Raw genomic sequence first — 27,610 nt, forward strand, 5'->3', positions numbered from 1 at the left:
GATATGTGCTTCAGAATGCCACACACCCATGAATTCTGGCAAAAAAAAAAAAAATGTCCCCAGCTCTTTATGCCCCGCCCCACCACAAATCCCGTCTAACTTGCCAATATTTTTGCAATTGCAGAAAAAAAAAAAAAAACAACTCCCAAACAACTCCTAAACTGGGTACACATTTAAATTCCAGCCCCATTATAAAATGAAAGGCAATTCCCATGAACATTACACATTTAGCACAGTGAAGCCCTACTGTGACGTAAATGACTATACCACACCTAAAATGGAGACCAAGCTTTCTGTGGAATTGAGGACAAAGCATTGAAGCTGGCCGCACAGAAACTCACTGTACTGTGACTACTGATTGGCTTACAGAATCTGAAAATAGTTCCAAGATGCATCTCACACGGATCCGCACAATGGAGCTGGGGCCAACATCTCAAGCTACTGAAGGCATTTGTCTGAAACAGTAAGTTGTCTGTTGTATCTTAAATCACCCTATATCTAATGTGTTTTACAGGCCTTTTTCATAGGTCATAAAATCACGTGAGAAGGCAATCTTGACTTTCTCCCTTACTTCAGGGAACTAACCAGGGAACTCTGGGAGCAGAAAAAAAGTGGTTTCAGTTGTGTCCATGCGGATGGCTTTCTGGCCTGACTTCCCTTTGTCATCTGACCTCTCCTATCCTTTCCAGGCAGGAGTCTCGCAGGTGTAAGGCCAGCTCCATCCAAAGACAAGCCTAGTTCTTCCAGCTAAGTGAACAAAATTTGCTGGATTTCTGAAGTGAAAACGAGCCAGCAGTTAGTCACGGCGCAGAGGCCTCTGCACTGTAATATTCTCCTTGGGTTGAATGACAGGAAGGGAAAAAAAAATGCTACAAGTTTCTTCCTATTGTGCCCCCAAAAGCCTGGGGCTGTTTTTGCCAGGGTTTGGAACACATTCAGTACATTTGAGGGGTGGGGTGAGCAATGTCAAAAGCTTCCCTCTAGCTCCAGGGACAGCTGTGCTAAGTGGGAAGACAAGAAAGGCAGGGACTGAGCTAGGCAAAGGGCCCTGAGAATTGCACAATGGTGATTTCCCGGGGAGGAAGCCAGGCTGAGTAACACAACAGGAATTTGTTAACAGCCCCCTTCCCCCCACTGCACCCCAGAAAAACAACCAGGCTCCAGATGCTGATAAGAATTCTTTTTATGTTATTCGAATAAAAAATACATTCATACAGAAATATAACAATCTCGCAAAAAACAATTTCAAATAAAATCTTGTAAAACAAAATTTTACAAAAATCTTACAAAGATTTTTTAGATAACAGGGTGCTTCAAAAAAAAAGAAATAAAGAAATTTCACTAATAGAAACTTTTTTTTTAATTTCAAGCAAAAGTTCTGCTTGATTGAGGCTCAGTTATCACCTGAACAGAATGTACTTGCTTATTATGAAAATTACAGGCATTGACATACACGGCACCCAGCCCCACCCAGTCAAACAACATCCATGATGTTTCATAAGTGAGACGAGCCAGCACAAGTTTTCTTTCTCTTCTGTTTACCTTCTTACTTAATGGAATTGTTATGGATAAGCACACAGCAGGGCCAAAAAAGGAGTTTTCCAAAACCCAGCATATCAAGTGCCTGGATTTTGAATTGCCAAACAAAAGTGCATTTTCCCCTTAAGCAAAATGAAATCAGTTCTGTAGAGAAATGTATTCATCAGGCCAGATACAAAAAACAAAACAAAAAACAGTTAACGTGAGCTTTAATCGTTGCTCATTTCCAGGAAGATCAAACAAAATACCAGCCCAGTCAGACTCATTCTCATATATATATATATATATATATATATATATATATATATATGTAAAGATCCACACCCAAAAAGCCAGCAGCTGGATGAAATATCAGAAATATCAGCTGTCTACGCTGCAATATGCCAATTCCGGGAAAGTACTCCTTGAAAAAGCTGGGAGAATCTACATGCTGGAAAAAATAGTTTCATCTGCATAAAAAGTATTCTAAAAAACAATCCCTGTGATCAGCTTGCTCTTAGGTGAGATCTTCTAGTAAGGCTGAAAGTAAAATCCAAACCTTTGTGTGTCTGAGTCCAGCTGGCTGGCCAGCACTTTGTTTATGTCCCTTCCGAACGGCCAAAGGTACCCTATTCCAGGCTTGCCGATAATGACTAGCAAAATCAACAGGGTGGAATAGACTCAACGCCGAAAATGTCTTCAGCAAATCATTAAATTAAACATAAAGCCTCTATAAAAGTTAGGTTATAGTTTTCAAATTTTTTTTTAACCTCCTTTATGGCCATTTTGAAATACTTCTTCACAGGCTGTAGAATTTTCTAGCTAAACATTCTAGTTTCTTCTTAAAAAAATATTTATATATTATCTATATATAATATATATATACACACATACATACACATACTGTACACACAAATATACATACACAAGAAATTTCATCCACTTTTTTTTCAAAAAAAGAAAAAAAGCAGTACACTTTCAGTATTACCAACAGAGAGCTAGACAGGTACTCAAAACTTGTGCCTTTTGAGCAAAATATTGACATTTTTTTTATACTTCTGTATCTTTAATATGTGTGAAAGTGTTACATAATAAATACAGCCGGTGTGTGTGATCTGTACAATTGTGCAAGGTCTCTAAAAGAGTCTCATGGTAGCAGAATTAGTTTTCAATTATCATGTCTATTTTTTTTTCCCATGTTAACACTGACAGTCAAGTTGTTGGAAAGGAACACATGTTGACATGTCCAAGGAGTTTTCACCTATTTGTCATTGTGGAGGATCTTAAAGAGGTGGTTTTTTTTGTTGTTGTTGTTTTTCGTTTTGTTTTTGTTTTTGTTTTTTTTTTCTGTTTTCCGTATTATACATGGATACAGTACAATGCCAGGTGAAAAAAGAGCCTTAATTAAGCATGCATCACCCATTCCCCTGTATTTGACCCCACAGAAGGGCCAGTTGCATAAGGCACCATTATGAAGGTCAACAGTGCATTAACAGCTAGAAAACCAGAATTAGTCCTCAAGGCATAAATAAGAGAGACATAGCTGCATGAGAAAAACGGTTTCTAAGCTTAGTGGTTTGATCCACCCGACTGAGAAAAAAAGTGTATGTTCTTAGCCTAATGTGACATTAGACCAGTAATTTCCAGGCCCAGGCATTTAGACATTTGATACATGTCCAATTTCTTCAAAGGGCACCTTAAGATTCTCCAAAAAGGAAATTCAAACTCTGAGTCACTGAAAATACGACCCTACACTGCACAATACCAGGTTGTACAGGGAGTGTTACAAAACAGAAGGATCCGGGGGTCGTGTCTTGCCAGGCCTAAATGGCTTAAGGAATCATTATTTTTAAACAAACTGAATCTGATATAGCTGCTTATTAGTTGGAATCAAGATTGGAGACCCAATTTAAACATGGAAACATATATAGCTCCCCCAGACCATGCACGACTTTTTTGTATTTTAAGGGGAAATGACCACTGTTATTTGTAAATACAGCTTATACAATGGGTTACAAATGAGCTCCGTGTAGCCAGTACAACAAGCTACTTGACACACTGCACATTCCAGAGCTGCACCAGACACCAGAAGGCCCTTTCACACAGGCAAGGGCAAAGGTGCTACCCTTGCCCTTCACTCACCACTATGGGGTCCTGAGTTCCCACTCCCACCCTCCAAGTTTTTCCTTTTTTTTCTTTTTTTTTTTTACTTTTTAAATTTTTTTTTTATTTTTGTTTTTATTTATTTATTTATTTATTTTTTAAGGTGCAGACACCCTTCAGGAAATGATTGGTGGTAAACTCATTCCTTGGTATACTCCTCACACACAAAACATTCAAACTGCTTTTTTTCTGTCTCTTGCAGTTATTTGCTACCACAAGGGGGAAAAAAAAAGTCTGCCTCACCATACAGTCAGTAATAGATCCTCAACATACAGTCATCCCACCCATTAACATTCTCAGTGCGCATGCTCACGGCAGAAGGCTCGGGAGCCTCTCAGAAGGTTAGGAACCAGTGGCGAGGCGAGTCCAGGGTCACCCAAACACCATGCACCGTGCGTGGGTGCTATGCCGCTTCTGACACGACTTTTGTAGCCCTCAAAAGACCTTCCAAAGAGAGGCCCCTGGAGGTAACTGGGCAGGAAGCAAAATGGCATGCTTTGGCTGGAACAGGCATCCCTCCTTCCATGGCCGCCTCTCAGCCTGGAAGCCTCTTTTAGCCTACAGGATTCATCCTCTGCTCCCTCAGAGGTGCCTCTTCATGTGCAGGGCCAGGTGGTCAGACCTGGAGAAACACCTGCAAGGGTAAATCAGAAACGAAGAAGACGTTAGGTTGGGCCTCCTGGATTGTGTGAGCCACCAGATACCACACTTCCCTGAGCAACTCCTCTGAGCCCTTGCCAAAACTTTTAGGCACGGGGAACCCTAAGGGAGATGAATACAAATTCAAGAGGTCATCGAGAAACAGCTAGAAGTCCCAGAAGTCCCATGGCAGAGCCTAAACTGAAGTAAGTCATCTCTCAGCTTTTGAATTTGAAAACGGTTGGAGCCCATTTTGAAAACCTTCCCCTAGACTTTTTTTTCTTTTACAAACCTGGCACACTGCTTCCCAAGAGAGACAGTCAATGTGTCAGAGATTTTTTGAAAAAGTCCCAGATGTAAAAAGAAAGGCCAACAAATAACAAGAAACTGTAGGCCTTCTTTCCAAACTCTATGCCTCATGCCTTCTCTGCCCCGGTTGTTTCCCATGATCCCACACGTTTTCTCCAGGAAGCCTTCACTGGCCTACCTGTCACAGTGAGAGCATTTAAAAGGCTTGGCACCAGTATGCTTCCGGAAGTGTCTGGTTAATTCATCACTTCTTGCAAAACGCCACTCACAACCTTCCCATGAGCATCTGTAAGGCTTTTCTCCTGGGAAGAGAGCACATGACAAGGGCATCGTGATTTTATTGACTTGATGCGGGCAAGGAGAAGACCCAAGAATACAGACCACTGGATCCCTGTAGCCTAAAGACCTTGCCATGTGCTTTAACACAAGGATAGCACCATTGGCAAGCTAAAGGTCACAAGCATAGGTTCCTTCCTAACCTATCTTGAAGTTTCCTTCACTCAGGTTATTGTTCCAGGGAATTCAGGTTTGACAAAGTCATGCTACCAAAGTCAACGCTAACTCACAACAATGACAATTACTCAGACTGCTGACATACTTGCTGGGTGAGGTGTCAGTCCACAGGACCCACAGCCTTGCTGAGGGTTGAGATTTATTGCTTTCTCCATGGAGACATCCCCCACCCAAGCACTTCCTGGTTCCTTACTCATTCCCCTGTGGAATGCCGGGACCTTCTACATTTCTGCAAAAGTGAAATCACGAGTTTCTGAGAAATCTCTTTCAGACTTTCAGATCAGTTTCTAAATGGCAAACAACCAAACTGACATCACTCCCTAGCTAAATTCTAAGTATGAATTGTATAAATGTTACCTATGAGTTAAAAAAAAAAATTGCTAAAGTCAACCTGAGTCAAAACCTGTCTTTTTTTTTTTTTTTTTTGCAAACACTCATGTCCTCTCTGAGCATGGGCCTTTTCAGGACCCTGACTTCATCTCTCCAGAATTTGACTACCATCTCCATACGGTAAGAATTCACAATGCGGAGCTTTCCTCTATCCTTCCCCTCTCTCACTTATACCCAGTATATCATTTATATCCTGGTAGTTTCAAACAAACAGAACTTCCATTTAAGTGGAGGTATTAGTTAAAAAAGTCCTTGATTAAAGTGACTTTGGGACAGAACATTCACAACCAAAGTCCACTGGCCAAGATTAGTAGCTTGCGACCAGTCCTTACAATATCAATGTCAACACTAGCAATCTCTCTGCTGCCCCAGGACCCTCTGTCCTGACCCTGGACTTACATGACAAAGACTGAGGAGCAACCCAACATAGCACGATGCATGTACAATGGGGAAATGAGCACCAAGTGGGTGAAGGTTTGGGTGGCGATGGAGAATGTGATCTGGCCTCTTGTTTAATCTGAAAGCATGAACCATTCATCTGATTCAAATGTCCAGTCTTTTAAGATTCTACTCTGAACTCCAAAAAGACCCAATTCCTTGGTGACAGGAATTTAGGAAGTGAGGATTTCCTTGTTTGTGACCACATCCTGAGGAGCCCTGGCTCCCTCCCAGGGCTGGTAGAATTCACTGGCGCCCACCAGCGGCTGACCTCCCAGGCCCCATGAGGGGACTGACCTGTGTGAGTACGCTGATGTGCTTTCAAGTGGGAGCTTTTAGTGTAAACTTTCCTGCAGCCGTTAAAGTGGCATCGATGTACCCTCCTCCTGCCATCCGGGGAGGCGTCGCCACTACCCTTGTCACCAGACTTCCCTGAAGTCCCACTGCGAACCTTCCCTGGTGAGGGTAGGTCTCCTGGTCCACAGCCCCATAGTTGAGAAGATTCCCTGTTCACTTCTGGAGAAGAAGGAGGTGTGGAAATGACGGAGGAGCTCAGGTTTCCTGAACTGACTAAGACTTCACCGATGGGATCAGAGGTAAATTTGGTCGTGGGTGAAAGTTCCTCAGAACTGTCTGAAGACTCGCTGCTGACGTCAGAGTTCAGGCTGTTGGTCTCTAAGTTATAATTAAAGCTGGGGCTGATCAGAGAGTCTTCTGGGGGACTGGAAGAAATCTTCAGTTCTGAGTCCTCCTTCTTCTCCCGAGCTAGAATGATTTTGGTCCACAGATCTTCCTGGCTGTCAAATTTTATCTCAGAGGCTGACACATAGCAGGGCTCACTCTGAAGATAGCGTTCCAACTCCAGGCAGGTCTGTGCAAAAGGAACCACAAAAGGACACGTGATTGTTACGACTACTGAAAGTGGAACTGAAAGCACATAGAAAAAAAAAAGAAAACATGCAACAAAGGACAAATAAATTATTTCTGTGCCATGGACTATGGGTCACAAAGTCTTCTGAAATGGGAATCTATTTCCTCATGAACGCTAGAGGAAAGCTGCTTCTAGGAACACGAAGGAAAGGCAGAGGTAAAACCTCTCTTGGTTTCTTCAGTGTTGGACCAATGGCCACAAGGAGTGATGATGATCACTAGGCCTGTTTGGTTGTTATAGTTACAAGTGTTGACATTTCTAATGAGGATCCCGGTAAACCACACAAAGAAACTCAGCCTTACACACATCACACCCCCTCCCACCAACCTAACAGGTTTAACCAGACCGGCTGACATTCTCTAGAACCAGGAGCATCAATGAAAGCCCCAGCCATCCACAAGTATTCACACAACAGGGAAGAAAGATTGCACGGCACACAGTGTGGTCTGAAGACCTTCTTGGGGACACAGACGACAACATAGAGCTGGCTGTAGTCAGAGAGCAGACAGCAGATATCTGTCTGTATTCAGGGACATCAATAGATTGGAAGAGAAACCTCCCATTTCCTGTGTAGCTAAAACACACACACATACACATTTATATTTTTTTAATGTTAGTTCCCAAGTACAGTGCTGTGGATACCACCAAACTTTAATGATTTCTTCACAGTGGTCAGAGGGAAACAAGAAACCTCAACAACACAAGTGGAGGAATTCTTCCAGAATGGCCATCTGCTATTGTAGAGGATGGAAAGGGGAAATTACTCCCTGGCCCTTCTGGGAGTCCCACAATGAACAAGGACTTTATCTCCTGGCCAAGAGTACAACAGTATGAGTCATCACTCCTATTTCTTTCACGCAATGCCAAAGGAGACTTCCTTTTGAAATTCTGACCAGCTGCCAAATAAGGACCCGGCTCAAATATACATGCAGTGTGCCATGGACAGGGTGCCCCTTCCCCAGCCCCGCAACCAACCTTTCAAGGAGCTACACAACTGCAGAGATCAGCATCCCCTCTCCCCACCATTTCAAACTTTCTAGCCACTGGAAAAGAAAAATGGTAGGAAACATTTTAGGATTAAATTATGTCGGCCCTGATTTTTCACTAGGTTTGCCTGCATGCCCATATAAGGTTGTCTGTGCCACTGACTAGTCCATTCTACAGATAGAAATTTCGACACCAAACTGCAACAAATTGTTATGAGGGTACAGACCATCTTGAGCACAGGCTACCAGCAAAAGGGCTAATGCTTACTTAACAATGTGCCTTCTATCACAGTATACACATATCCTAATCCCTGTGTAGACGCTTCACGCCAGGGAAAAGCCAAGGAAAAGGGGGGGGGGGGGTGCTGGTTTTCTCTTCCCCCAAAAACTAGATGTCTGTTACAGTGTATACAGTATTCTGAATTGAGGTCGCCATACATATTATTGATGTTCCCAAAGAAAAGGCGAGCACATTTATGAAGATCTTGTTAAACTTTAATCAACGGGCTAATTTAAAATCTCCATTATACTGATGAGCGGTGGGGACCTGATCGCAGCTCTCTGGGAGTTTAAAAGGCTCTGAAGGGGACCAGGAGCCAAGTCTGGCTGGTTGCCCAAATCCCAAATGCCTAAAGGAAACTACTAAGATCAATTTCAATCACGTCCCAGGGAGCAGCTTCTTTGAGGAGGAAAAATGGGGAGGAGAAGAGGAAGGCAGGAGAGGATTGTGAACAATTAAGCCGGCAAGAAGAGGTTTCAGCCAACACTTCGCTTTTTCGTGCGTTTTAAAGCCCGGGAGGTTGTGAAAACCACAGAATATATTTCATCTGCTAATTCACTTGGAGGAAAAAAAAAGCCAATAGAGAAGGGTAGAGAGACATTCACCGAGCCATCGTTTTAAAGACAATGGTAAAAGTGTTAGAGAGAGTCTTGCCACCGAGGGAATTCTAAGACTTAGAATCGGGGGGGGGGGGGGGGGGGGGGGGGGCGGGGAGGGGGAGAGACGTTCCTTATATTTCCGTTGCCCCAAATTCTAGTTCCATTAAAATGCCGGAAATCGAGATTTTTTTTTTTCTTCCCCAAAGTAAGACCCGAAGCAACTAGGAATGGACTCATTGTCATATGACAAGTCACTTGTGTGCAAACAGCTCCCCCCCCCCCCCCCCCGCCACACACACACCCGCCGCGCAGTCAACAAGAAAAGCAGGTAAGAAAAACAAGGCAGACATTGCCGAATGCTAAGAAATTATCCAGAAGGAAAAGAAACTGAAAATGGCCTTGAGTTTAAAAAAAAAAGGATTAAAAAAAAAAGGCTGCTGCTGTGTTCCGCAGACAAAATATTAGATTAAAAAAAACTGAATGTTCAAACATCAAAACAAAAACAAAATTCTTAAATCAAATCTTTTGGCAGTAAAGGCAAGCTCGTTCATATGACAAAGTCCAGCTGTGGAGTTTGGAGCTGGTACAAGCCCCAAACTTGTGCCAGCGGCTCCGGTTTGGATCGGGCAGTGGAATTTGGGGTTCCCTCCCCTCAGGTGGATGCTTCTCGGAAGCTTGGAATTAGCAAAAAAGAAAAAAAAAATAAAGAAATTAAAAAAAAAAAAACCGTTCCGGGAACAAGAGCTCGCCTCCACACAAATGACAACTCTAGTCCTCGCTGCCGAAGGCTCGCTTTAGAGTGCCTTCATCACTCCAGGCAGCAGAAGGACATCTTAAGATCATTATTTTATTTTTTAATTAGGCAAACGCTAATCATCATTAAAAAGATGCACTTCCAAGCACACACCATCTTGCCTGCGCCTCCGCGAGACTCCCTCCTCGGCGCACCGGGCACGTGAAAAAAAAAAATCCGTATTTACCTGTTGCCAATATTCCTCCAGGGACGGCAGAGCCGAGAAGTAGCCCGTTTCGTGCACAATCTGTAGTTCCTGGAAGATGCTACACATTGGGAGCACATCCATGTCGGGTTGGAAAAGACAGTCCCCGCTGTCGGGAAAACAGGGAGGAGAGCGATCAGCAGTCGAAGCAGAAACTGTCCCCGGGAGCGCAGGTGAAAGTTTCATGCAAACTGGATGGCGCTGCAATCGGACGCCGGGTCCGGACCCTCCCGCAGCCCGCAGCGCGCCGAGCCCACGCAATATTTGCAAACAGCGGACTGACTGCAAGCGTAACCCCTGCAAAACTTCCCTATTCAAAGCTCCGCTGCCAGCCACCCCCCTCCTCCCCCGCTTGGCTCCCCCCACTCCTCCTCCCCCCACGTGACCAGCTTGGAGCTCCGCCCCCAGTGATACCCAATCCGGCCGCGCCTGTCCCGGGGGCTGCGCGACGATGATGTCAGCTCGTACCAATCGCCGGTGCGGACACAGAGCGGCCCCGCCTGGCGTGACCGAGCCTCTCCATTACAGATCTCTCTATTGGTGCAATTCGAACTCGGCCTGCGCTGATTGGAAAGACGTCTCGCAAGCTATTTTTAGCAGGGTATATATGGCGAGGGCTACGGCGCGCCGAAGGAGTCGGTGCTGGGAGGTGTACGGCAGAACGCCGCAAATCTGTGGCCGGAGCTAGGGGAACCTAGCCGGGGCAATCCAGCACCTGTCCCCGCCGCCCGGCCGCCCGGTTCCACCTTCTGTTCCCATCACCCGGACCGGGACCCAGCAAAACAAGGAAGCTGATATCCGCCCGGTCCCCTCCTTCCACTTTTCTGGGTCCCTTGTTCTCTTGTATCCGTGTCCCCGGATCTTGCCCTGAGCCTCCATTCTCCTTCGTCCCCTGATTTCTCTCTTTGTCTCGAATCCTCTCCGTACTCAGAGATGCTGAAATGACCCGGAGTGGGCACAAACAGGCCCGCGGATCCCTGTGTAGCGAAGGTCCCAACCGCAGTGGCACTTGGTGCCCTAGAGTCACTGTATGTTAATTTCTGTCCGAATCCCTGGGACGGAGGATGAAGGGAGCCTGAGACCCACACGTTCTCCAAAGTACTCCCACTTCCTACTCAGGTAGAGGGGAAAACGCCGGAGCACCCTGAAATTGCTCTACCTGACCCGTGGGTTAGATACATACACTCAGATTCTCTGGAATGAATTTTACCTATTGGAAGTTGCGAGCGCTGCTCTTAGCATCCAAACAGCCCAGTAGTGTTTTAGCAAGCTCACATAGATGATCTGGCACCACCCCAAGGTGGAGAGCTGGGCATCTCCAGGTTAAAAATGCCCTTTTGCTTGACACACAACTCTCACTCTACTGCTAATGGGGTAGAAATCTGTTTATCTTGTAGAAGGCAGTCTCCAAGATGCCTCACCATGGTTAACAGACTTTCCCGCGGATGTGTAAACAATTTAAATGAAGCTGAAGCTGACATTAATTTTTTTCAAATAAATTGTCTCCTAAAGCACACCATGATGTTCATTAAAAAAAAATGAAGACTGAGCAACTAAAATTTTTGAGTAAAAAACTAATTATGACAACTTAAAAAGTACTATTTAATGAATAATACCCTTTTAAACGTTGTAAAATATGTAAATAATTTTAGAAGATTTTTTACATTTTCATATTTAATCTTAGAAGTCTAGAATAGATGCTTGCTTGAAGGGGCTTAGACGGCCATACTTACGATTGCTAAATTGGGAAAAGTCATCTTTTCCAAAAAATGCCTATTGTATGAACAACACGAAGGTGACCACTGACCTTCATTCCTCCCGTTTACCCTAGTGACAGCCTGTCCCTCTCTGTGTTATGTGCTTATATTTTGTTTCCAGGAAGGAAATGGAAATGGCTTTAGGACACATGTGCATAGGTTGAACTAACTTCCCAGCCAAGTCCTTATACGGGGCTAGAGCTTTATACCTAGCAGCAAGCGTGTGCCTTTGGAATTAACAAAGGAAGCAAGAATCAGATCAAATCTATGAATGAAAGCCAACGTGACAGTACACACGGTAAAGGATTAGGGGAAAGTACCAGACACTGACAAAGTGAAGGCCTCAGTAAAGCCTGGAGGAGACTGTAATTCCTTAGGGGTGTCCTCATGAAGATACTGAAACTTCCCTTGTTGGGTAGAGAATTAGTCATCATTTTAACACATTCCCTTACATTCCTATAGAATGTAAAAATTTCTCCCTGTCTCTTACAAGCACGACCGGTTAAATAGAATATTTGCATAGTTTATTTTTGCAAGAGTGAATTTAATTGGGCATAATGGAGATACAATCAAAACTGTGACTTTCAGAAACCTTAATTAGTGTAAAAGTAAAGTAGTGCATTCAGAGACTGAATTCCAAGTAGAGTAAACTCTGTGACTTCCTGCTTCTCCCACGAGGCCATCAGGACATATCATTCCCATCCTGTGCCGGGCCAGACGCACGTACATTTACAAAGCAGGCAAAAGTCCGTATCATAGCTGGGGAAGGGGCAGGGCTCCAAAGACGTTGTGAATGAAAGGCATTTGCACTCCTGAGCATGTACTGATGAGAAAAATTGTCTCGGCTTTGTATGTAAGACGGATTATCCATGAGATCCGAATAATACAGATACTATTTGATTTTTTTTAAAAAGATGAACAGAATGACAGAGGTCAGAGACCTTCAGACGGGGAAGTAGGGAAGGGAAGAAAAGCATGACTTGAAACTCTCCGTATTTGTGCTGTAGGTTTGGTCACTATATCTGAAGAGAAAAAAAAGATTCAGTCTGACCTGATGGAAATATCCGTAGAATATCAGCTGTTTGAGAGACTGAGGCAAAAGGATTACAAGAGCAGGGCTTGCCTGCTCCACAGTGTGAATTCAAGGGTGGCCTGGGAATCTTGTTGAGGCCATTTCAAAAATCTTAAACAACGTTAAAAAAGAAAAGTAAGAAAAGGGTTGAGGATACCGCAGTGGTAGAGGGCTTACCCGGCAATCATAGTGCCGAGAGTGTGCTCCCCAAACACTGAACAGGGGCTTCTTAACTGCGACTGTCTCTGTCTATTAGGGGATCCCCAGTGCCTAGTTTTGTGCTTCTTTTCTAGTGTACTCATCTCCCAATTCCTGCATTCCTGCTGTGGCTGGAGGCAAGGTGGAAAGCAGGGAAGAGAGGAGGCTCTTAGGGGCAGGAGGGTATGAACTCAGATCTGATTTCATGGCCACTAAGCATGAGAGCTCTGGGCCTTCTAAGCCTTCCTGTCCCTTCCCCCAATAGCTGAACTTCCTGGTATGTACTAAAGGAAAGGTGGTCATCAGAAGTGAGTTTCTTCTCTTTTGGCTAGGCATGAAAACTGATTGCTAGCTATAGGGTTTGGGATTAAGTGGGGAAACCCTGACTTTCAGCAGCTTTTGCTTCTATTGAGAGAAGGTTCTGGTAGCATGAGTGGGGGCCCTTGCCGTGGTCTACTGTCATGCATACCAATCTCGGGAGCACTGGGCAGGGGGCTGGAGTGGGGGTGTGATGGAAAAAAAAAAGTCAGCATATCCAAATTCATGTGGTATTAAAACCCTCAGTCTGTAAATGCTCTAAATTGAAGGCGATCTTCACGCGCTCCTTTGTCAACTTTGCTCTTGATACTTATGGCAGATGAAGCAGTAAAAAAAAAAACCGCACTCTGCGGATCCAACGGCAGATAAGAAGCCAATTTGGGCCCGGGGCTGTGCAGTTCCTCCAGTAGGAGCTTATTATGTCACAGCTGAAAAGCTCTGCTCTCCCCTCTCACCCCCATCCTCATAAGTGATGGACTACTGGAGGGTGAACCTCTTCTCAGCCACCCTCATCTGCCCACGTCTCCCACAAACCAGTCTGTGTGGGGGCGTGTTCCCGAATGCTAGGGGCTCAGCCTCCCTGGCACTCTGGGCTATTTCCTCACAGGCCCACCGTCTCCACATCCTTTTCTACTTCTGTCTCCTATGCTTTCAAGCCACACTCCTTCATTTCTCACCATGGAGTTCCCTTCTTTGCGTTTAGCGGCGAAACCAATGGTTTAAAGTGAAGTTTGTAATTAGACAGGGCTTTCAGCTTGGAAATCAGGAGATGGTAACTAGGTTTTGACCTTCTGGTTTTTCTAGAGAATTCAAACGGAGTCTGACAAATCTAGTCAACAGTAATTGCAATACCGCCTCCTAATTATATGGGCAAAGAATATTCTCATGCACAGCCAAAGAGCCTGTTTTGTTTGTTTGGGCGTCTTTAACAATGTATCACCTCCCCCACAGAAAACGAATTCACATTTCCTTTCATTGTTTCCTCGAGTTACTCTGTAAAATGCCACTTTTTGAAAAGTACGTGTGAGTTGTTGCCTGATAGGTGCTTTGAGTTCAGATGTTCATCTTCATCTACGATTTTGCGTGCAGACAGTTCTGTTCAAAAGGATGAGTTGCCTCTTCTTCATGCATTTCTCTCTCAAAAAGCAATGAATTTTCCATTGAAACTGAAAAACTGAAGTTCAGTTACTACATGATGTGATAGGTAAGGCCTTGCAAATGTTTTATTTGTTGAAATTTAAACTTTCACTCTTGAAAATAACTGTTAGTACTGAGACAGCTAATGAAGGAAAGTGTCTTCCTGGTGGTTTTAGTCAATGTTCAGCTTTGTTGCCATATGAGTGTGCTGCGTACAAGGACTGGAAGGGCTCCAGGATTAGCAGGGGAGCGTGCGTGCATTTATGTCTAGTGTTTGTGTGTTTATATCTCTATATATGCAAATGTGTACATGTCTGTGAATATCTGTGTATGTCTGCGTGTCTGTATGTGTTTGTGATTACTTGTTTGTATATCTGTCTACATACAATTGTCTGTATGTGTGTATGTATTTGTATACATATGTAAACATAATATTTGTTTTAGTAGCCCTATTTGTAAAAACAATAATGAGATGAAACATTAACACTGCTCACTTCACAAGAGCCTGTGGCTGCCTATGTTTATTAGAGGGTTGTGGGCGCCTGGGTTTGTTTGCGCTCCTTTTCTAGGGTATGTCTAGCTCACATTTCCCAACTCCTGCATTCCTACCGTGGTTGGAGACAGGGTGGGGAGCAGAAAAGAGAGCAGACTCCTAGGGGCAGGAGGGTATGTCTATCCATCTGGCTTTAGGTCATCTCTGTGCATGTGGGCTTGGGGCTGGAGCCCTTTGGTCTGCCACCTTTCTTACCCTTCCCCTCCTTTGAGCACCTGGTGGTGGCAGGTGGAGAAGAGCCGGAATGTCAGAATGGAATCCTGTTTATCCCTGCTAGTCCAAACGCAGCCATTAAGGAGTTCTTACTGTGTACACTGTTTCTGTCTGTAGTGGCTAACTTCTCCTAACTTTATCAAAGCCACCTTCCCTGCCCGATTCAAGTCATGTAAGGGCTTTCTGACCGGCGTGCTGGAGTAAGTTAAAGAAAAATTACAAACTACCCGACTTTGTCTTGTTATCAGGGTGGGAACAACTTTGCTTTGTGATTGTCCTCGGTTGTTAAGAGTGGGACTCCAGAAGTCCGACAGGGGAGGAAAGCCACCAAGCAGTGAAGGCTGGACTCCTGAAAACACGTACCAGGCTGAGAAAGCAAACAGTAAGAGAAGTGAGAGAGAGAGAAAAGGGGGAAAAAAGAGACATGGCCTACCTCAGGCCATAGGCACATTGCAGATACATTACAGAATTAAAGGAAAGTAATTAAATCAGAATCTCCCCAAAAGGGATGGCAAATGGAAATAATCAATGATTTGGAGCATGAGCAGCACCTCCTTGGGTGGAAACAGAAAGCAAGAACACCAAGAAAATTAATTTTAATGGATTTAGATTTCATCAAAAATTGAAACTTTATCTGAAGACAATAGTAAATAAATAGAGAATAGTCTACCGAGAAGAAACTATTCTTAAAATGTGCATTTAAAGTTAAACAAGTGTCCAAGATATACACATGACATATGCCAGTCAAAAATAGATTATATATAAAAAGTAGTCAAAACATTTGCAAATATACTTTAATGAAGTATATTTAAAAAATGGTCAACAGCTTTCCTGACCAGGGAATTATGAAGCAAAATCAACCGAATTGGTTAAAAGAAGACTAACACCAACACCAAAGTTGGAGAAAGTGTTTTGTGAGTGGCCAGCCCTTTCTAGTGCTCTTGGTGAGGGTACAAAAAATATGCTACAGTCTCTTTGGAAAAGTTCTGGCCATTTTAGGTCAAATGGAACATGCGCTTAGTTTCTCATCCTGTGTTTTCATCTTTCAAAAACTTAACCAAAAGAATTGAATGAATATGTCCCCAAAGAGGATACTATTGCTCATATTTATAATACAAAAATAAAGAGGAGTCACGGTGATTCCATGGCAGGATCACATGTCCCATAAGACAGGCTGACTATTCCAGCAAACACAAGCAACCATGTTCTGAAAGGGTTCTGAGAGTGTGTTTCAGAAACATCAGAAAAGGGAGCTTTGCGTGCCTGATTGCTTCCTACAAAACTCAAAGCCCAAGTCTACAAGAAACACAGCTCATATTTGGTGAACTGAACTACCGGGCCAGCTCCTTATGGTGGTCAGGCTGCCAACTGACTTGGAAGGGGCCCGAGGGACCTCTCCAAGGGTTCAGCATGTTCTGTGTCTGGATGTAGATTCGTTTGCACTGAGAGTAGCCAGGGTCCCCATCAGATGACTGGCATACTGAAAGCCTGTGCATTTAACTTCCTACAAATGCCCACTTGCCCCCTCAGAATAATGAACATAGGCTGAATCCTTGCTGATGAAGCGAGAACTGCTGTGTTTAAAGGGGACATGCTTTGACATTCAGAAAGAAGGACTGGGAAGATGCCTTAGTCAGTAAGTGCTTGCTGTGCAAACGCGAGGACCTGAGTTCAAATCCCAAGCATACATCTATAAAGACTCACTGCTGTGACTCATGCCTGTAATCTCACCATTAGGGAGGTTGAATAGGAGGCTCATTGGGGCTTGCTGGCCAACTAGTCTAACATAACAGGTGAGCTCCAGATTCGGCGAGAGACCCTGTCTCAAATAATAACATTGAGTGTGCTTGAGGAAGGCGTTAAAAGTTGACTTTTAATTTTCATATATATGTAAACACACAAGGACAGTAGGCATGTATGCCTCCCCGACACACACACATTTTTGAGAAAGAATTCAACATTTGCCAGGCATGGTGATTTTAAGAGGTAGCAATAAGAGTATTGCTACACGTTGGCATATACTTGTAAATGACTAAGTTATAGCTGTGTTTTCTGGTAAGTACTTTTAGTCTTGTTTTAACATGTCTTATATGTTTTAAAAAATGAAGTATCAATAATACCTTCTAAAAAGTTAGCAAACACTGGGAATTTTCCAAAGAAATTAAATTCTATAAAATAGATAGAGCAAATTGTCTCTGGGTGTTAAACAGGTACACATGCTCAATATGCTTTAAAAAAAATCAGGGCTTGAGAAGAGATGGTTCAGTGATTGAGAGCACTATTGCTTCTGCAGTGGACCAATTACATTCTCGGTACTCACGTTACAGGCATTCTATAAATGTATCTGACTCCAGCTCCAGGGTAACTGATCCTCTCTCTTTCAATGTCTATTGGCATCTTCCCTTAAGTGCACACACTCACACTTAGACACATGCTCATACGCATAAGTTTAAAATTTTAAAAATAAACAGAAGATAAGCAAACATATGTATGTATTCTGACAATGCCTATAACATGTAAAGACTTGTATCACATTGTACTGTACTGTGCTGCTGGGTAGGTGTTGCATACATCTGTTGTCTGTCCCATATATTCTTATCAGAATCTGTGTTTTCAATTATGCCTGGGCTCTTCTAGCTTCTGTATTCGTTCTTCTTGAATGAATGAAACCATAAATGACTGTGTGTACATGTGGACAGTGAGTTCATTTGTAGGTTAATACAAGACTTCAGAGTTTTGTCTGTCATTAAGACTCAGGTAGGATAAAACTGTATTTTTCAATCCATTTGTGATTTTACTTCATTTGCTCCCTTTCCTTTCTTCCACACAGAATTTATGTTTTTGAAGTTTTATAGTATCTATTTAGTGGAGGAAGGGCACATAGATGCGACAGCACTTGTTCTTTGAGGTCAAAGGACAACTTGCAGGAGCTGATCCTTGGGTGTGCAATTCAGCATGTGCTGTTTGTCTATAAGCACCTTTACTAACTGAACTATTTTCTGTCCCCAGGGTGTTCACTTCCAGGGGCATCCAGGTGACAGACTTCCCTCCCTGCTTGCTCATCTTGTGTGATCCATTATAGTTCACATTCTGTTTTCTAGAACTTGCTGAAAGCTGGTGTTTGTTGAAGAGTCCTTATTTTTTTTATCCCTGTTATGTCTCCCTTCTGGAATGATGTGTTTTTATTGTAATGGAATTTAGAGAAGAGTGACACAAAAATCACCATTCTTGTCTTTCAGATTAAATACGATAAATTGAGTTTCACTTAGAAATAAATTCAAAGCCCCCAGAAATGTATTTGCTTGTGGTTTTAGTTTTATTGTGCAAATGATAGACAGATTTTCTTCTTGGACATCTGTTTTATTGTTGTTGGGATAAAAAGGTCTGTTAAGTTTAAGGTGAAAGAAAGAAACACCAACAGAAGATGACAAGATAGAATATGAGAGAAATAACAAGAAGTATACAGAATGAAAAGAATTACTTTTAACTATGGTTAGTATTTTAAGAGGGACCTGAAATGAACTTCCTGGACCCAATGATGTTACATTAATGATTCCTCATGAACATACATGAACCAAATTTTTGTGATCCTTTTCTTGGAACAAAAATGTTTGCACCTGAATAAAAGAGATAGTCAACCTTGCTCAGTTCAGAAGATCAAGTTTCTCATTTCTACAACATATAAGCATAAAATCAAATGACTCAGAAGTTTGCACCGTCTATCTAGCAACACATTTCTACCTGTAAATATGTCCATTCCTCTTATTCAAAATCATCAGGAATGTTTAAAGGAAAGCATATTTTTTATTGTAAGATAAATATCTACTTGTATCTTTGGGAAATAACAATGACCAAAGCTACATATATGTGAGGAGTGGTGTGTGCAAACCAACACTGTCTTAGATGAGGACATGTCAAGGGTCACAGGATGGGGAATGATGGGCAGAGATCTTGAAGAAAACCACCTTAGAGCAATATAAAAGTTCTCTTCATTGAGGTGACATTTGTGTAAAACAAAATATGAGGTGTCAGATAAAATCAAAGCATGTTATTATCTGGCAGGAAGTGTGTGCAGGATGTAACACCAAGTGATAAAAAGTTCCTCTTTTGCCCTTTACTTTAAAAGATTGTTATGGATTTTATACCCATCAAGTATGTACATACAATCGGTATGTTACTTTGATTGATTGGTAGCAACTTCAGCTATAAGCTTTAAAGAGGTCATGAAGACATCAATGAGACTTCTTAGAAAAAATAAATTCTCTAAAATATGCCAAAAGTGTGCATTTGGAAGCATCTTTTGTTTTAATGTGTTGCAGTTGTCCATGGGTCTGAAGTAAGAGATATCCCCTGTCAAGATCCCCTGGAGAGTTCAAAGAACTTCAAAGTCCCCTTGTTTCCTATGTATTTCTACCCTACTCTTGTTTGCCATTTTGCTGATCTAATAAAGTGCATAGAACATTCCAATCCACACAGGGACTCCTGTAGAAGATTCACCTTCCCAGAAGGACTGACATATTTTTCCTAGAATATCCTCCAAGATTCACTTCCTGTGTAAGTTTGGGTGAATGGACCAACCACAAGCTGGGCCCTTTGTCTACACTGATGAAGTGTACACTTCAGTCTGTTCTGTTTTTACTAAATGTTCCTGCTGCTCCCTTGTCACTGAACACAAACAGGACACCTTTGCAGTCCTCTGTCGTCCATGGCATAAAAATGCAGTCGGTCTGAAGTTGCCTGGTCATTTCCAAATCAGAGGCAAAGTTTGCATTCCAGGAGTTAATCTGATAGTGAGTTGTGGCTCTGCTTCATCGTCCCAGGATTCCTTGGCATGACTGAGATGAAAGATTTAGGCTCATTTCCCAGAAGGAGTTTCACAGGAACAGACGGGGTGGCTTTATCGTTTCCTATTTATTGTTAAAGAACTCAAGGCTAGTATATGTGGTCCAGCATTGAGCACACGCCTGTCTCCACCATTTGTATATGGAGCTTAAACACAAGATTTTAAACTGGTGTCATTATTTATTGTCATTTGATGTCATTAAAAGGAAATAAACGTGGTTTGGGGGACTGGTCTCTGATTTAACCACCTCCCTCAACACAGACCCAGTTTTTCACATTTCTGAGTTTCTGATAGAGACTTACTTACCTGATAGGAATTCATGAGGATCAAATGGGATAATAAGATGACTTAGCTAATCATTATCATTCTACCAAATACGAATCTTTTGTAGGGTAGGGGGACAGAACAGGCTACAGAGATAGCTCCGTGGCTAAGAGCTTTCTCTGCAAGCACCAGGATTTTACTTTGAATCTCTTGCACATATATTAAAACCAAGTATGACTACTTGTGCCTATGACCTTAGCTTCGGTAGGTGGAGACAGGTGGATCTGGAACACTTACTGGTCAGCCAACTTAGCCCCCAATAGGAGCTTTTCAGTTCAATAAGAGACGTTGTATCAAGGTGACAAGGTGAAAAGATAATAGAAGAAATCATCTAGTACCTTCCTCTGGCTGCGGCACCTGCACACTGACATGCATGCACATACTCACACACAGCACATGCATGCATACACACACACACACACTGAGAGAGGGGGGAGGGAGAGAGACAGAAAGAGAGAGAGAGGCAGGCAGAGACAGAGACATAAAGAGAAGAGTATGATCTAAGGATGAGAGGGAGAAACACAGGTGGGGGAGGGTAGAGATTGGGGGGAAAACACAAAAGATAAAAAAAGGACGGTGATAAATGCTGAATTATCCTACAGGAAGATCCCTGAGATATGTTTTCCCTACTTTGATGACAAGTGGTAGTAAGGGGCGTGGGAGAAAGAAAGCAGGGGCAGTTGTTAAAGGCTGGGTACTGGGTTTTTTTTTTGTTGTTGTTGTTGTTTTTTTTTTTTTCGTTTTACATTTCTGTGTCTTCTTTGTTATAAATATACCAGGTAATCTCTTGTCTTTCAAACAACTAACAGACATAGGAATATTGATGTGTCCCTCTTTGCACTGGTCCCAGTTGACTGGAACTCTTATTGCATGGTTCTACTTGCTGCAGTTCCCCCAGATCTCCATTGAATCTAGAACTTGTTTATCCTACCTGATCACAGATACAAATTTCCCTCTATGAGTTCTTGGTTTCTCAGCATGAAAAGCTTCAGATGGGAGTAGGGATGCACACAAAGACACATTCGCAAGTTTAGACATTCACACAGAGACACACAAATGGAGACATACACACATTGTGGGGACTGCTGGCTATTGCAATGGATTCCGTGGGATGCTGGAATTTGTAGCTGAGTAAAGGCAAATTATGGACTGAAGGAAAGTCTTCGGATTTACTTTCCAAATAAGGTCTTATGTTTTTGTGATTAGCAGGTTCATAAACACAGGCTATGTCCTAATACTGCTTCTAGGCATTACTTTAAGAAACTGACAAACTAAGAAATATTTTTGTTAAAATTGCTCAGATACTGTGCAATTGAGAGAAAAATCCTCTTGTTGGTGTGATATTTTTCACTGCTTACAAAGGTTATCTTGTTCAAATGCTTGGTCTCATTAGGAGTTAAAACCTAGAACTGTCTGATGCCTTCAACCCAAAAGGATACTTCTCAAAACTAGCCTGTTGTCATGGCAGCGTGAAAATATTAAGGTGTGACTGAGCCTCTGCGGAACTGTGCACCTCACCACAATGACTTCAGTGTCTGTGGTGAGATATCACAAGTCAGTCTCAAGAGTCAGAAAGCCTCACCAGGTGGAGGAGTAGAGAGATCCTTTCTTAAATCACTAAGGTAAAACATTTCATGGCAGAGCACAAGAAAGCACAGGGCTCTGAAAAGCTGCCATCTCAAAAATTGAAAATTGCAAAGGCCTTTTCGTGTCCTAGGGAAAATAACACGGAGGACACGTTAGGCACTGTGGTTTTCCTGAATAGGCTCACAGGCATCACAAACCACACATTAGGAAAATCTTTACACATATATAGAAATAATCAGCTTGAGATTTAAAAGGGAGTGTTGCAACCACATGTTTGCATAGCTGGCAATCCAGGAATATGTCTAGAGCATGTTTTTTTAATACCTAAATTAGATCTATGCGGAGCATGGACACAGCAGATAACTGGCAATACGGAGTTAGCTGAAAGGAAGAAGAAAAAAAAGGAACTGTCTTTCTAAGTTCTGCCCCTCCCCCCAGAGAAAAATGACTGTTGTGTTTCTAGTGACAGAGCTGTACACAGTGAACGCCTGAATCACTTCACAGATAATGAGACATTCTGTTTCTTTGTTCACTATTTAAAAATTAAAAACTAACAATTACAGATGGAAACTTCATTCTGAGATGTAGGGATGGAAAATCTTTTTTTTTTTTTTTCTTCCCCATAGCTTTCTAATCTCTGAGCAGACTGCACTTCAGCTGGCTGTTAAAAGGAGGTGGGTGCATTCACAAAGAACAAGGCAGGAGCCAACTGTGTGTGCTCTGAGTCTGAGCTTGAGTCTTCCCCATTTGCTGCCTTCAGAAGCCGGCTTTATCTGTATGTACAAAGAGGCCAAAGCCATGACATGCTGCGGTTTCAAGTTCTAAGACAGCATCCAACGGTAACAGTCACCATGCCCCTCCCCCCCAAATGATGTATTGGGTGGAGATTGATCTGACCAAGAAAGCCAATGATTGGCAAGAGATGTCACACATCTAGATTCACAGACCGGAAAGCCTTTCTGTTTGAGTCATCTGAGCTCGGAGTGGGTGAATTAGTACTCTCTGCCAATTATTGAATGCAGAGTAGTTAATATTTCAGAGTTAAAAGCATTGTTCTATAACCATTATCTTAGTTATTACTACTATTAGTGTTCAATAGCTGAAATATTTCAGTGATGTGTATAGAAATTTATAAAGTGCTTAATTTATGTTCACTTATTTTGTGTTTGTTTAATTGATTTTGATTAGCAATTATCACAGCCCCAAAGTTTTAGTAGACAAAGATGAAATTCAGATTAGCCCTGTTTATAATTAAAAAAGAAAAAAAAGAAAAAAGCAGGATGTAAATCAAACTTTGTAATGTGCTGAAAAGTTTACTTAATATTGCATTTACGCATTGTGCACACACATATATGTAACAACAGCAACAATAAGGAAAAGAGGTTATTAATTTGAACGGGCTTTGCGGAGCACAGGAAGATTTAAGGGAGGAAATGAAAAGAGAGATGTAATATATTTTAATTACATTTTTTTAAAGTTTATCTAAACCAAGAAGCTGTTTCAGTTAACTGCAGGGGCATTAGCATTCCGTGCTGAGAGGTTTATAGCTGGACTCCAACACCAGAACCCACACCCTTTAAAAATGTTAAACATATCTTCTGTAGCTTAAAACAGTCATTTGACCCTAACATTTGGGAAAAGCCTAAAATATTTTGCAATATTTTAAAAATAGCTTATCAAGAAATTCTTTCTTATTTGGTAGAATGGGTAAATTAAAAATCTGAAAACATTAACCTTCATATTGCTTTCTTTTTTCCTCTCCAAAGAAAATGTATTATTTGGGAAATGAACATAGTTGTCTTGTGATGACCTTTCTTTCTTTCTTTCTTTCTTTTCTAAATGAGCCAACAAAAAAAGAATAAAATATATGATCCTCTCTGGTCTGCCTGAGGCTGAGTCATTTCCTGTTTCAATAACAAGAATGTCATCAGCTAAACTCCAAGCAGCACAGTTTGTCACTGTGTGTGGCTTTATTTGTACATGTTGCTAGAAGGTTCTTAAGGAAAATACACTCATCGTTTTAATACCAAAAAGGAAACTTACAGCAAACAGCTTTGGCTCTGCCTGCTGCTTGTGTATTATTTATGCTATAACTAATAGGAGGGAGAACGAATGTTTGCCCAGTCACACTCATGACACTAATTCTGCCTTGGGAATTCATAATTTACTCAGGTCACCAAGGTGTTCACGCCAGTGCAGAGTGTTTTCCCACGTGCTGAGCTCTGTGCCCCAGTGCCGGAGAACATCGGAATTGAGACAGGTAAGGCCCGGAAGCTGCCTGGTTTTGCCCGAGTGACTATTTAATCTCTCCTGCTTCCACCCCACTTGCACACAGCAGCCACACTCCTCTCTGATTTCTTCATCGAAAGGTTCTGAGATTCTTTTCCTAGAATCACAAAAGGGAGTTGGCGTTGTTGACTTGGTCAGAGGCTCAGGGTGCGCAGAGTTCTCCGAGCTGAGAACGTGGTCCTCCTGAGACCCACCAAGCTGACTGTAAATGATTCATCTGCATGAGTCATCGTCTTCAAGCCAAGATGGCTATCTATTGTCTTCTCACCGCTACTATTTTTCCAAGCTGTTGTTGAGCTGTTGGAGATTCCAAACCACGTCCCTGTTTCTACCATCCAGGAAACGTTGTTCAGGGCTCAGACAACATCCCTGCAGAGAGTGGAACTGGCAGGATTTAGCCTTCTAATCAGACCTGCTTAATGTCATCCTCAGCAGGCTTGGGTTAGATTCTCAGTAGCTGGGGAGGCATTTCAGGGATCTGCTAGGTCTTACCTGAAAGAAGCTATCCTGGTGACTCAAGGGATATTCCCCTAGAGTCAGAATGAAAAAGTATCCTATTAGACAGAAGAGGGACTTTCCTGCTGCAAAGGGAACCTTAGACCAAAAGACTTATGCTTTTCTCCCAGTTTAGAAACCTTATTGCCTGTAACACAGAAGCATATGGATCTTAATGATCAGTCTTTCAAAATCCTCATAGAGAATTGTATTATGACTCTATCTCTCCCTCCAGTGTATCTTAAAAATTCATCACAATCTAACGATACAGGAATCGTTGGGTTGCAATAATTAACATCTTATTTGCATTCAGCATGACTCTAAGTTCTACATAAGTGTCTAAGACGGTGATAGGCAGTGTGGAATTGCTAAGTAAATGTTTGCCATAGGTTATAAAATATGAATAAAACAGGCATGGCTGCTTTCCTGTACTTTCAGTCCAGGTTTATCTTCTGGGTGAGTAGCATGTGACCACTTCTGAATCAGTTACAATCGTAACTGTCAGTCTCATGCACCGAGATCCTGTGTACCTATGACTCCTTCATGAGTTGCTAGGCTTCAGTTCCATAAACACCACTGAAGAATTTGTTGCTATGTAACTTTCAACACCCTTGGATATGTTCTGTATGCTACTGGAAGCCTCAAGATCCTAGGGGAGAGAGATGGCCCTATTGGGAAAAGTTCCTCCTCAGGACATGGCCTACCATGTGTCCATGATCTGTCATAGACAGATCAGTTCCAATCATGCTCCCTCTACTTGGAATGGAGAAATAGGTTTGAATTAGTGTTATGATTTCAGTCCATTTAGAGATGGTGTGGTCCCTCTCCAGCAATCAAAAACAGTTTGTGTCTCTGGGTCCCATGAAGAATGGAAAAAAAATACAAACTCTACCATGAATATACTTTGATTTACCAAAAGTTTATAGGCTGAATATCAGCCAGGCTACTCATTTCCTGCTTTGCCTCACACAGAACCAGTTCAATCCTGTAATTATCTTCACTTTGTCCTAGCCCTCCAGGCCCTCAGCTTGGTGGTCAGAGTTCTGCAGCCCGAGAACTGACCTCTGCCATACATTGATTGTTGCCTGTGCGTTAAGATAAGGGATTCCAAAGACTTTTTAAATCCTGAGCTTCAAAACTCTATTAACTTCAATCTTAAGTCTGCTTATCCATGGTAACCTAGAACTCATGGCATGTCTCCCTGCCAGCGTAGACCACTGCAAAGAGTTTCACGCAGCTCTTCCCTTGCCTCTACTTCCCGTGGCCTCTGCTTGTCTTCTGGTTACTGCTCTGTGTTCTTTCCTCAACTCCAATTCTACTCTGCCTCTCTCAACTACTTTGCAGCCATCCTGGACTCAATTGATCTCTTTTTCCTCTGCACCCATGATTCCGCTATCAGCTTGAAAATGACAATTGGATCTATATTTTTTAGTAGTGTGCCTGACAGTCAAACGTGACAGTTTTTCTCCTGCCCGGCACACAGATACGCACGTAAAACCGGAAGAAACTTTCTAGCTATGGTGCTGTGGATAAGCGAGTCAGCTCCTTGCTGAGCCTCATTTGCTTTATGTGTAACCTGAGAGTTCCAGCCTACCTGACAGAATTGCGAAGGATGAAGGAGCAAGCACACGAAGAAACCCTTGTGGGGCGCTTCTATGAGCAGGTCTGCTGGAGATACCTCTTCGAAACCTCAAGATCACAGCGGCAAAGGACTCGTTAGTTCTCTCCGAGGAGACAGCCTTACACCAGGCACTATTATTAGTATCTCTGATTTGGGGTTCTGAACTCATATGTTTGACAGAGGCTTCATGTCCTCTGTGTCACTCAATAGTGACAAACCAAAAGAAAAAGATCCTGGCAGATGATCAACAGCCTTTCCTGCTGCTGTGGTCATAAACCCCATGGCTATTTTAGGGCCAGTATTGTTCAAGCTGGATTTAGTTTTCCTTTGCTGTCTATTTTGGCGTTGACTCGCTCTAAGAGGGCAGGCTCCACACGGCGTGTCAGGCCAGTGGCTCTCCCACTGTCTTTGTCCGGCTTTACTAAGGGAAAGATACCACCAATGAGAAAATAAAAGACTGAAAGATCTTGAAAAAGATCTCATCCTCCATTCAGAATCTTAAAAACACATTTTAAACAAAACTGCATACTATCATAGGAAATGCTTTTTTTTTTACTTGTGAAATTAAAGAAAGTCCCAGATGTCTAATAGTGTGCATTATTAGAGTAAAAATCTGTCTTTAGATGTTCATGGAGCTCTCAGTGTACATATATATATATATATATATATATATGTATATATATATACATATATATGTATATATATATATATCCTCTTATGTCTATATGTATTTATTTGTATGTATGTGTGTGTTGCTGTGTATGATGTATCTGTGTTGGTCTATATGTCTGGATGTGTCTATGGGCGTCTGTGAAGTCACTACTTACCTATGTATTTGTTGTAAACATCCATAGACAGCTGTCTATGCCTGTGTCGATGCTTCTGTGTGTCCCTGTACACATGTGTGTTTGTGTATAAGGCATGCTTGTGTGTGGGAGTGATCATATGTATGGCATGTGATTTGTTTTTTTCATGTGTCCATCTGTTTTCTGTGTGGGTTGAGTTCTTTCCTTCTTTTCCTCTCCTTTTTATTTTTTATTTTTTGAATCCCACGAAAGAGTGTCTCCTACTTGCTGAAGAATTCTGTCAAGAAGGGGAAACCACAATGCAAATGTGAGGATTAACGTCTTTGAAATGTTTGATGTTATTTTTATTAGCTATTGTTCTCCAGTGTGAGCGTCCCTGTCAAGCGGCAGCAGGCCCTACTATCCTGTCACAAGGGGAGCCATGCTGCATTTTCTTTACATTTTTTGCTTTGCTTATCAAACTAAGTCAACAGTGTAAACCAGACAAAAAGATAGTTTGTCACTTTACTGCAGAGGTCTCTACAGAAGTTCTAGAATCGTCTGTGTCTCTGTCCCTAGGAAGCTCAGCCTAGGATCATGGAGCAGACGAAAGACCAACACAAGGACCTTTGACAGAGTCCTCAAGCTCAGAAT

The 27,610-nt window shown here is 42.4% G+C and overlaps 1 protein-coding gene and 1 long non-coding RNA gene across 2 annotated transcripts; one reads left to right on the forward strand and one right to left on the reverse strand.

The window, feature by feature from the left end:
- Positions 1-1,165: 1,165 nt before the first annotated feature.
- Klf6 (Kruppel like factor 6) lies at positions 1,166-10,087 on the reverse strand. Its single transcript, XM_041630686.1, has 4 exons — positions 9,747-10,087; positions 6,268-6,841; positions 4,808-4,931; positions 1,166-4,315 (listed from the first exon to the last, which is right to left on the reverse strand). Exons 1-4 carry the CDS (start codon positions 9,948-9,950, stop codon positions 4,264-4,266), a joined length of 954 nt encoding a protein of 317 aa, XP_041486620.1. The 5' UTR covers positions 9,951-10,087; the 3' UTR covers positions 1,166-4,263.
- A 4,027-nt stretch (positions 10,088-14,114) lies between these two features.
- LOC121432543 lies at positions 14,115-26,344 on the forward strand. Its single transcript, XR_005972207.1, has 4 exons — positions 14,115-14,313; positions 22,393-22,605; positions 23,939-24,026; positions 26,034-26,344. It is a non-coding gene; the product is annotated as an uncharacterized LOC121432543 (long non-coding RNA).
- Positions 26,345-27,610: the final 1,266 nt, after the last annotated feature.

This window comes from Microtus oregoni, unplaced genomic scaffold (genome assembly GCF_018167655.1).
Source record: "Microtus oregoni isolate MIOR12 unplaced genomic scaffold, Mior012 000035F_ref0000213, whole genome shotgun sequence".
NCBI classification, from domain to species: Eukaryota; Metazoa; Chordata; class Mammalia; order Rodentia; family Cricetidae; genus Microtus; species Microtus oregoni.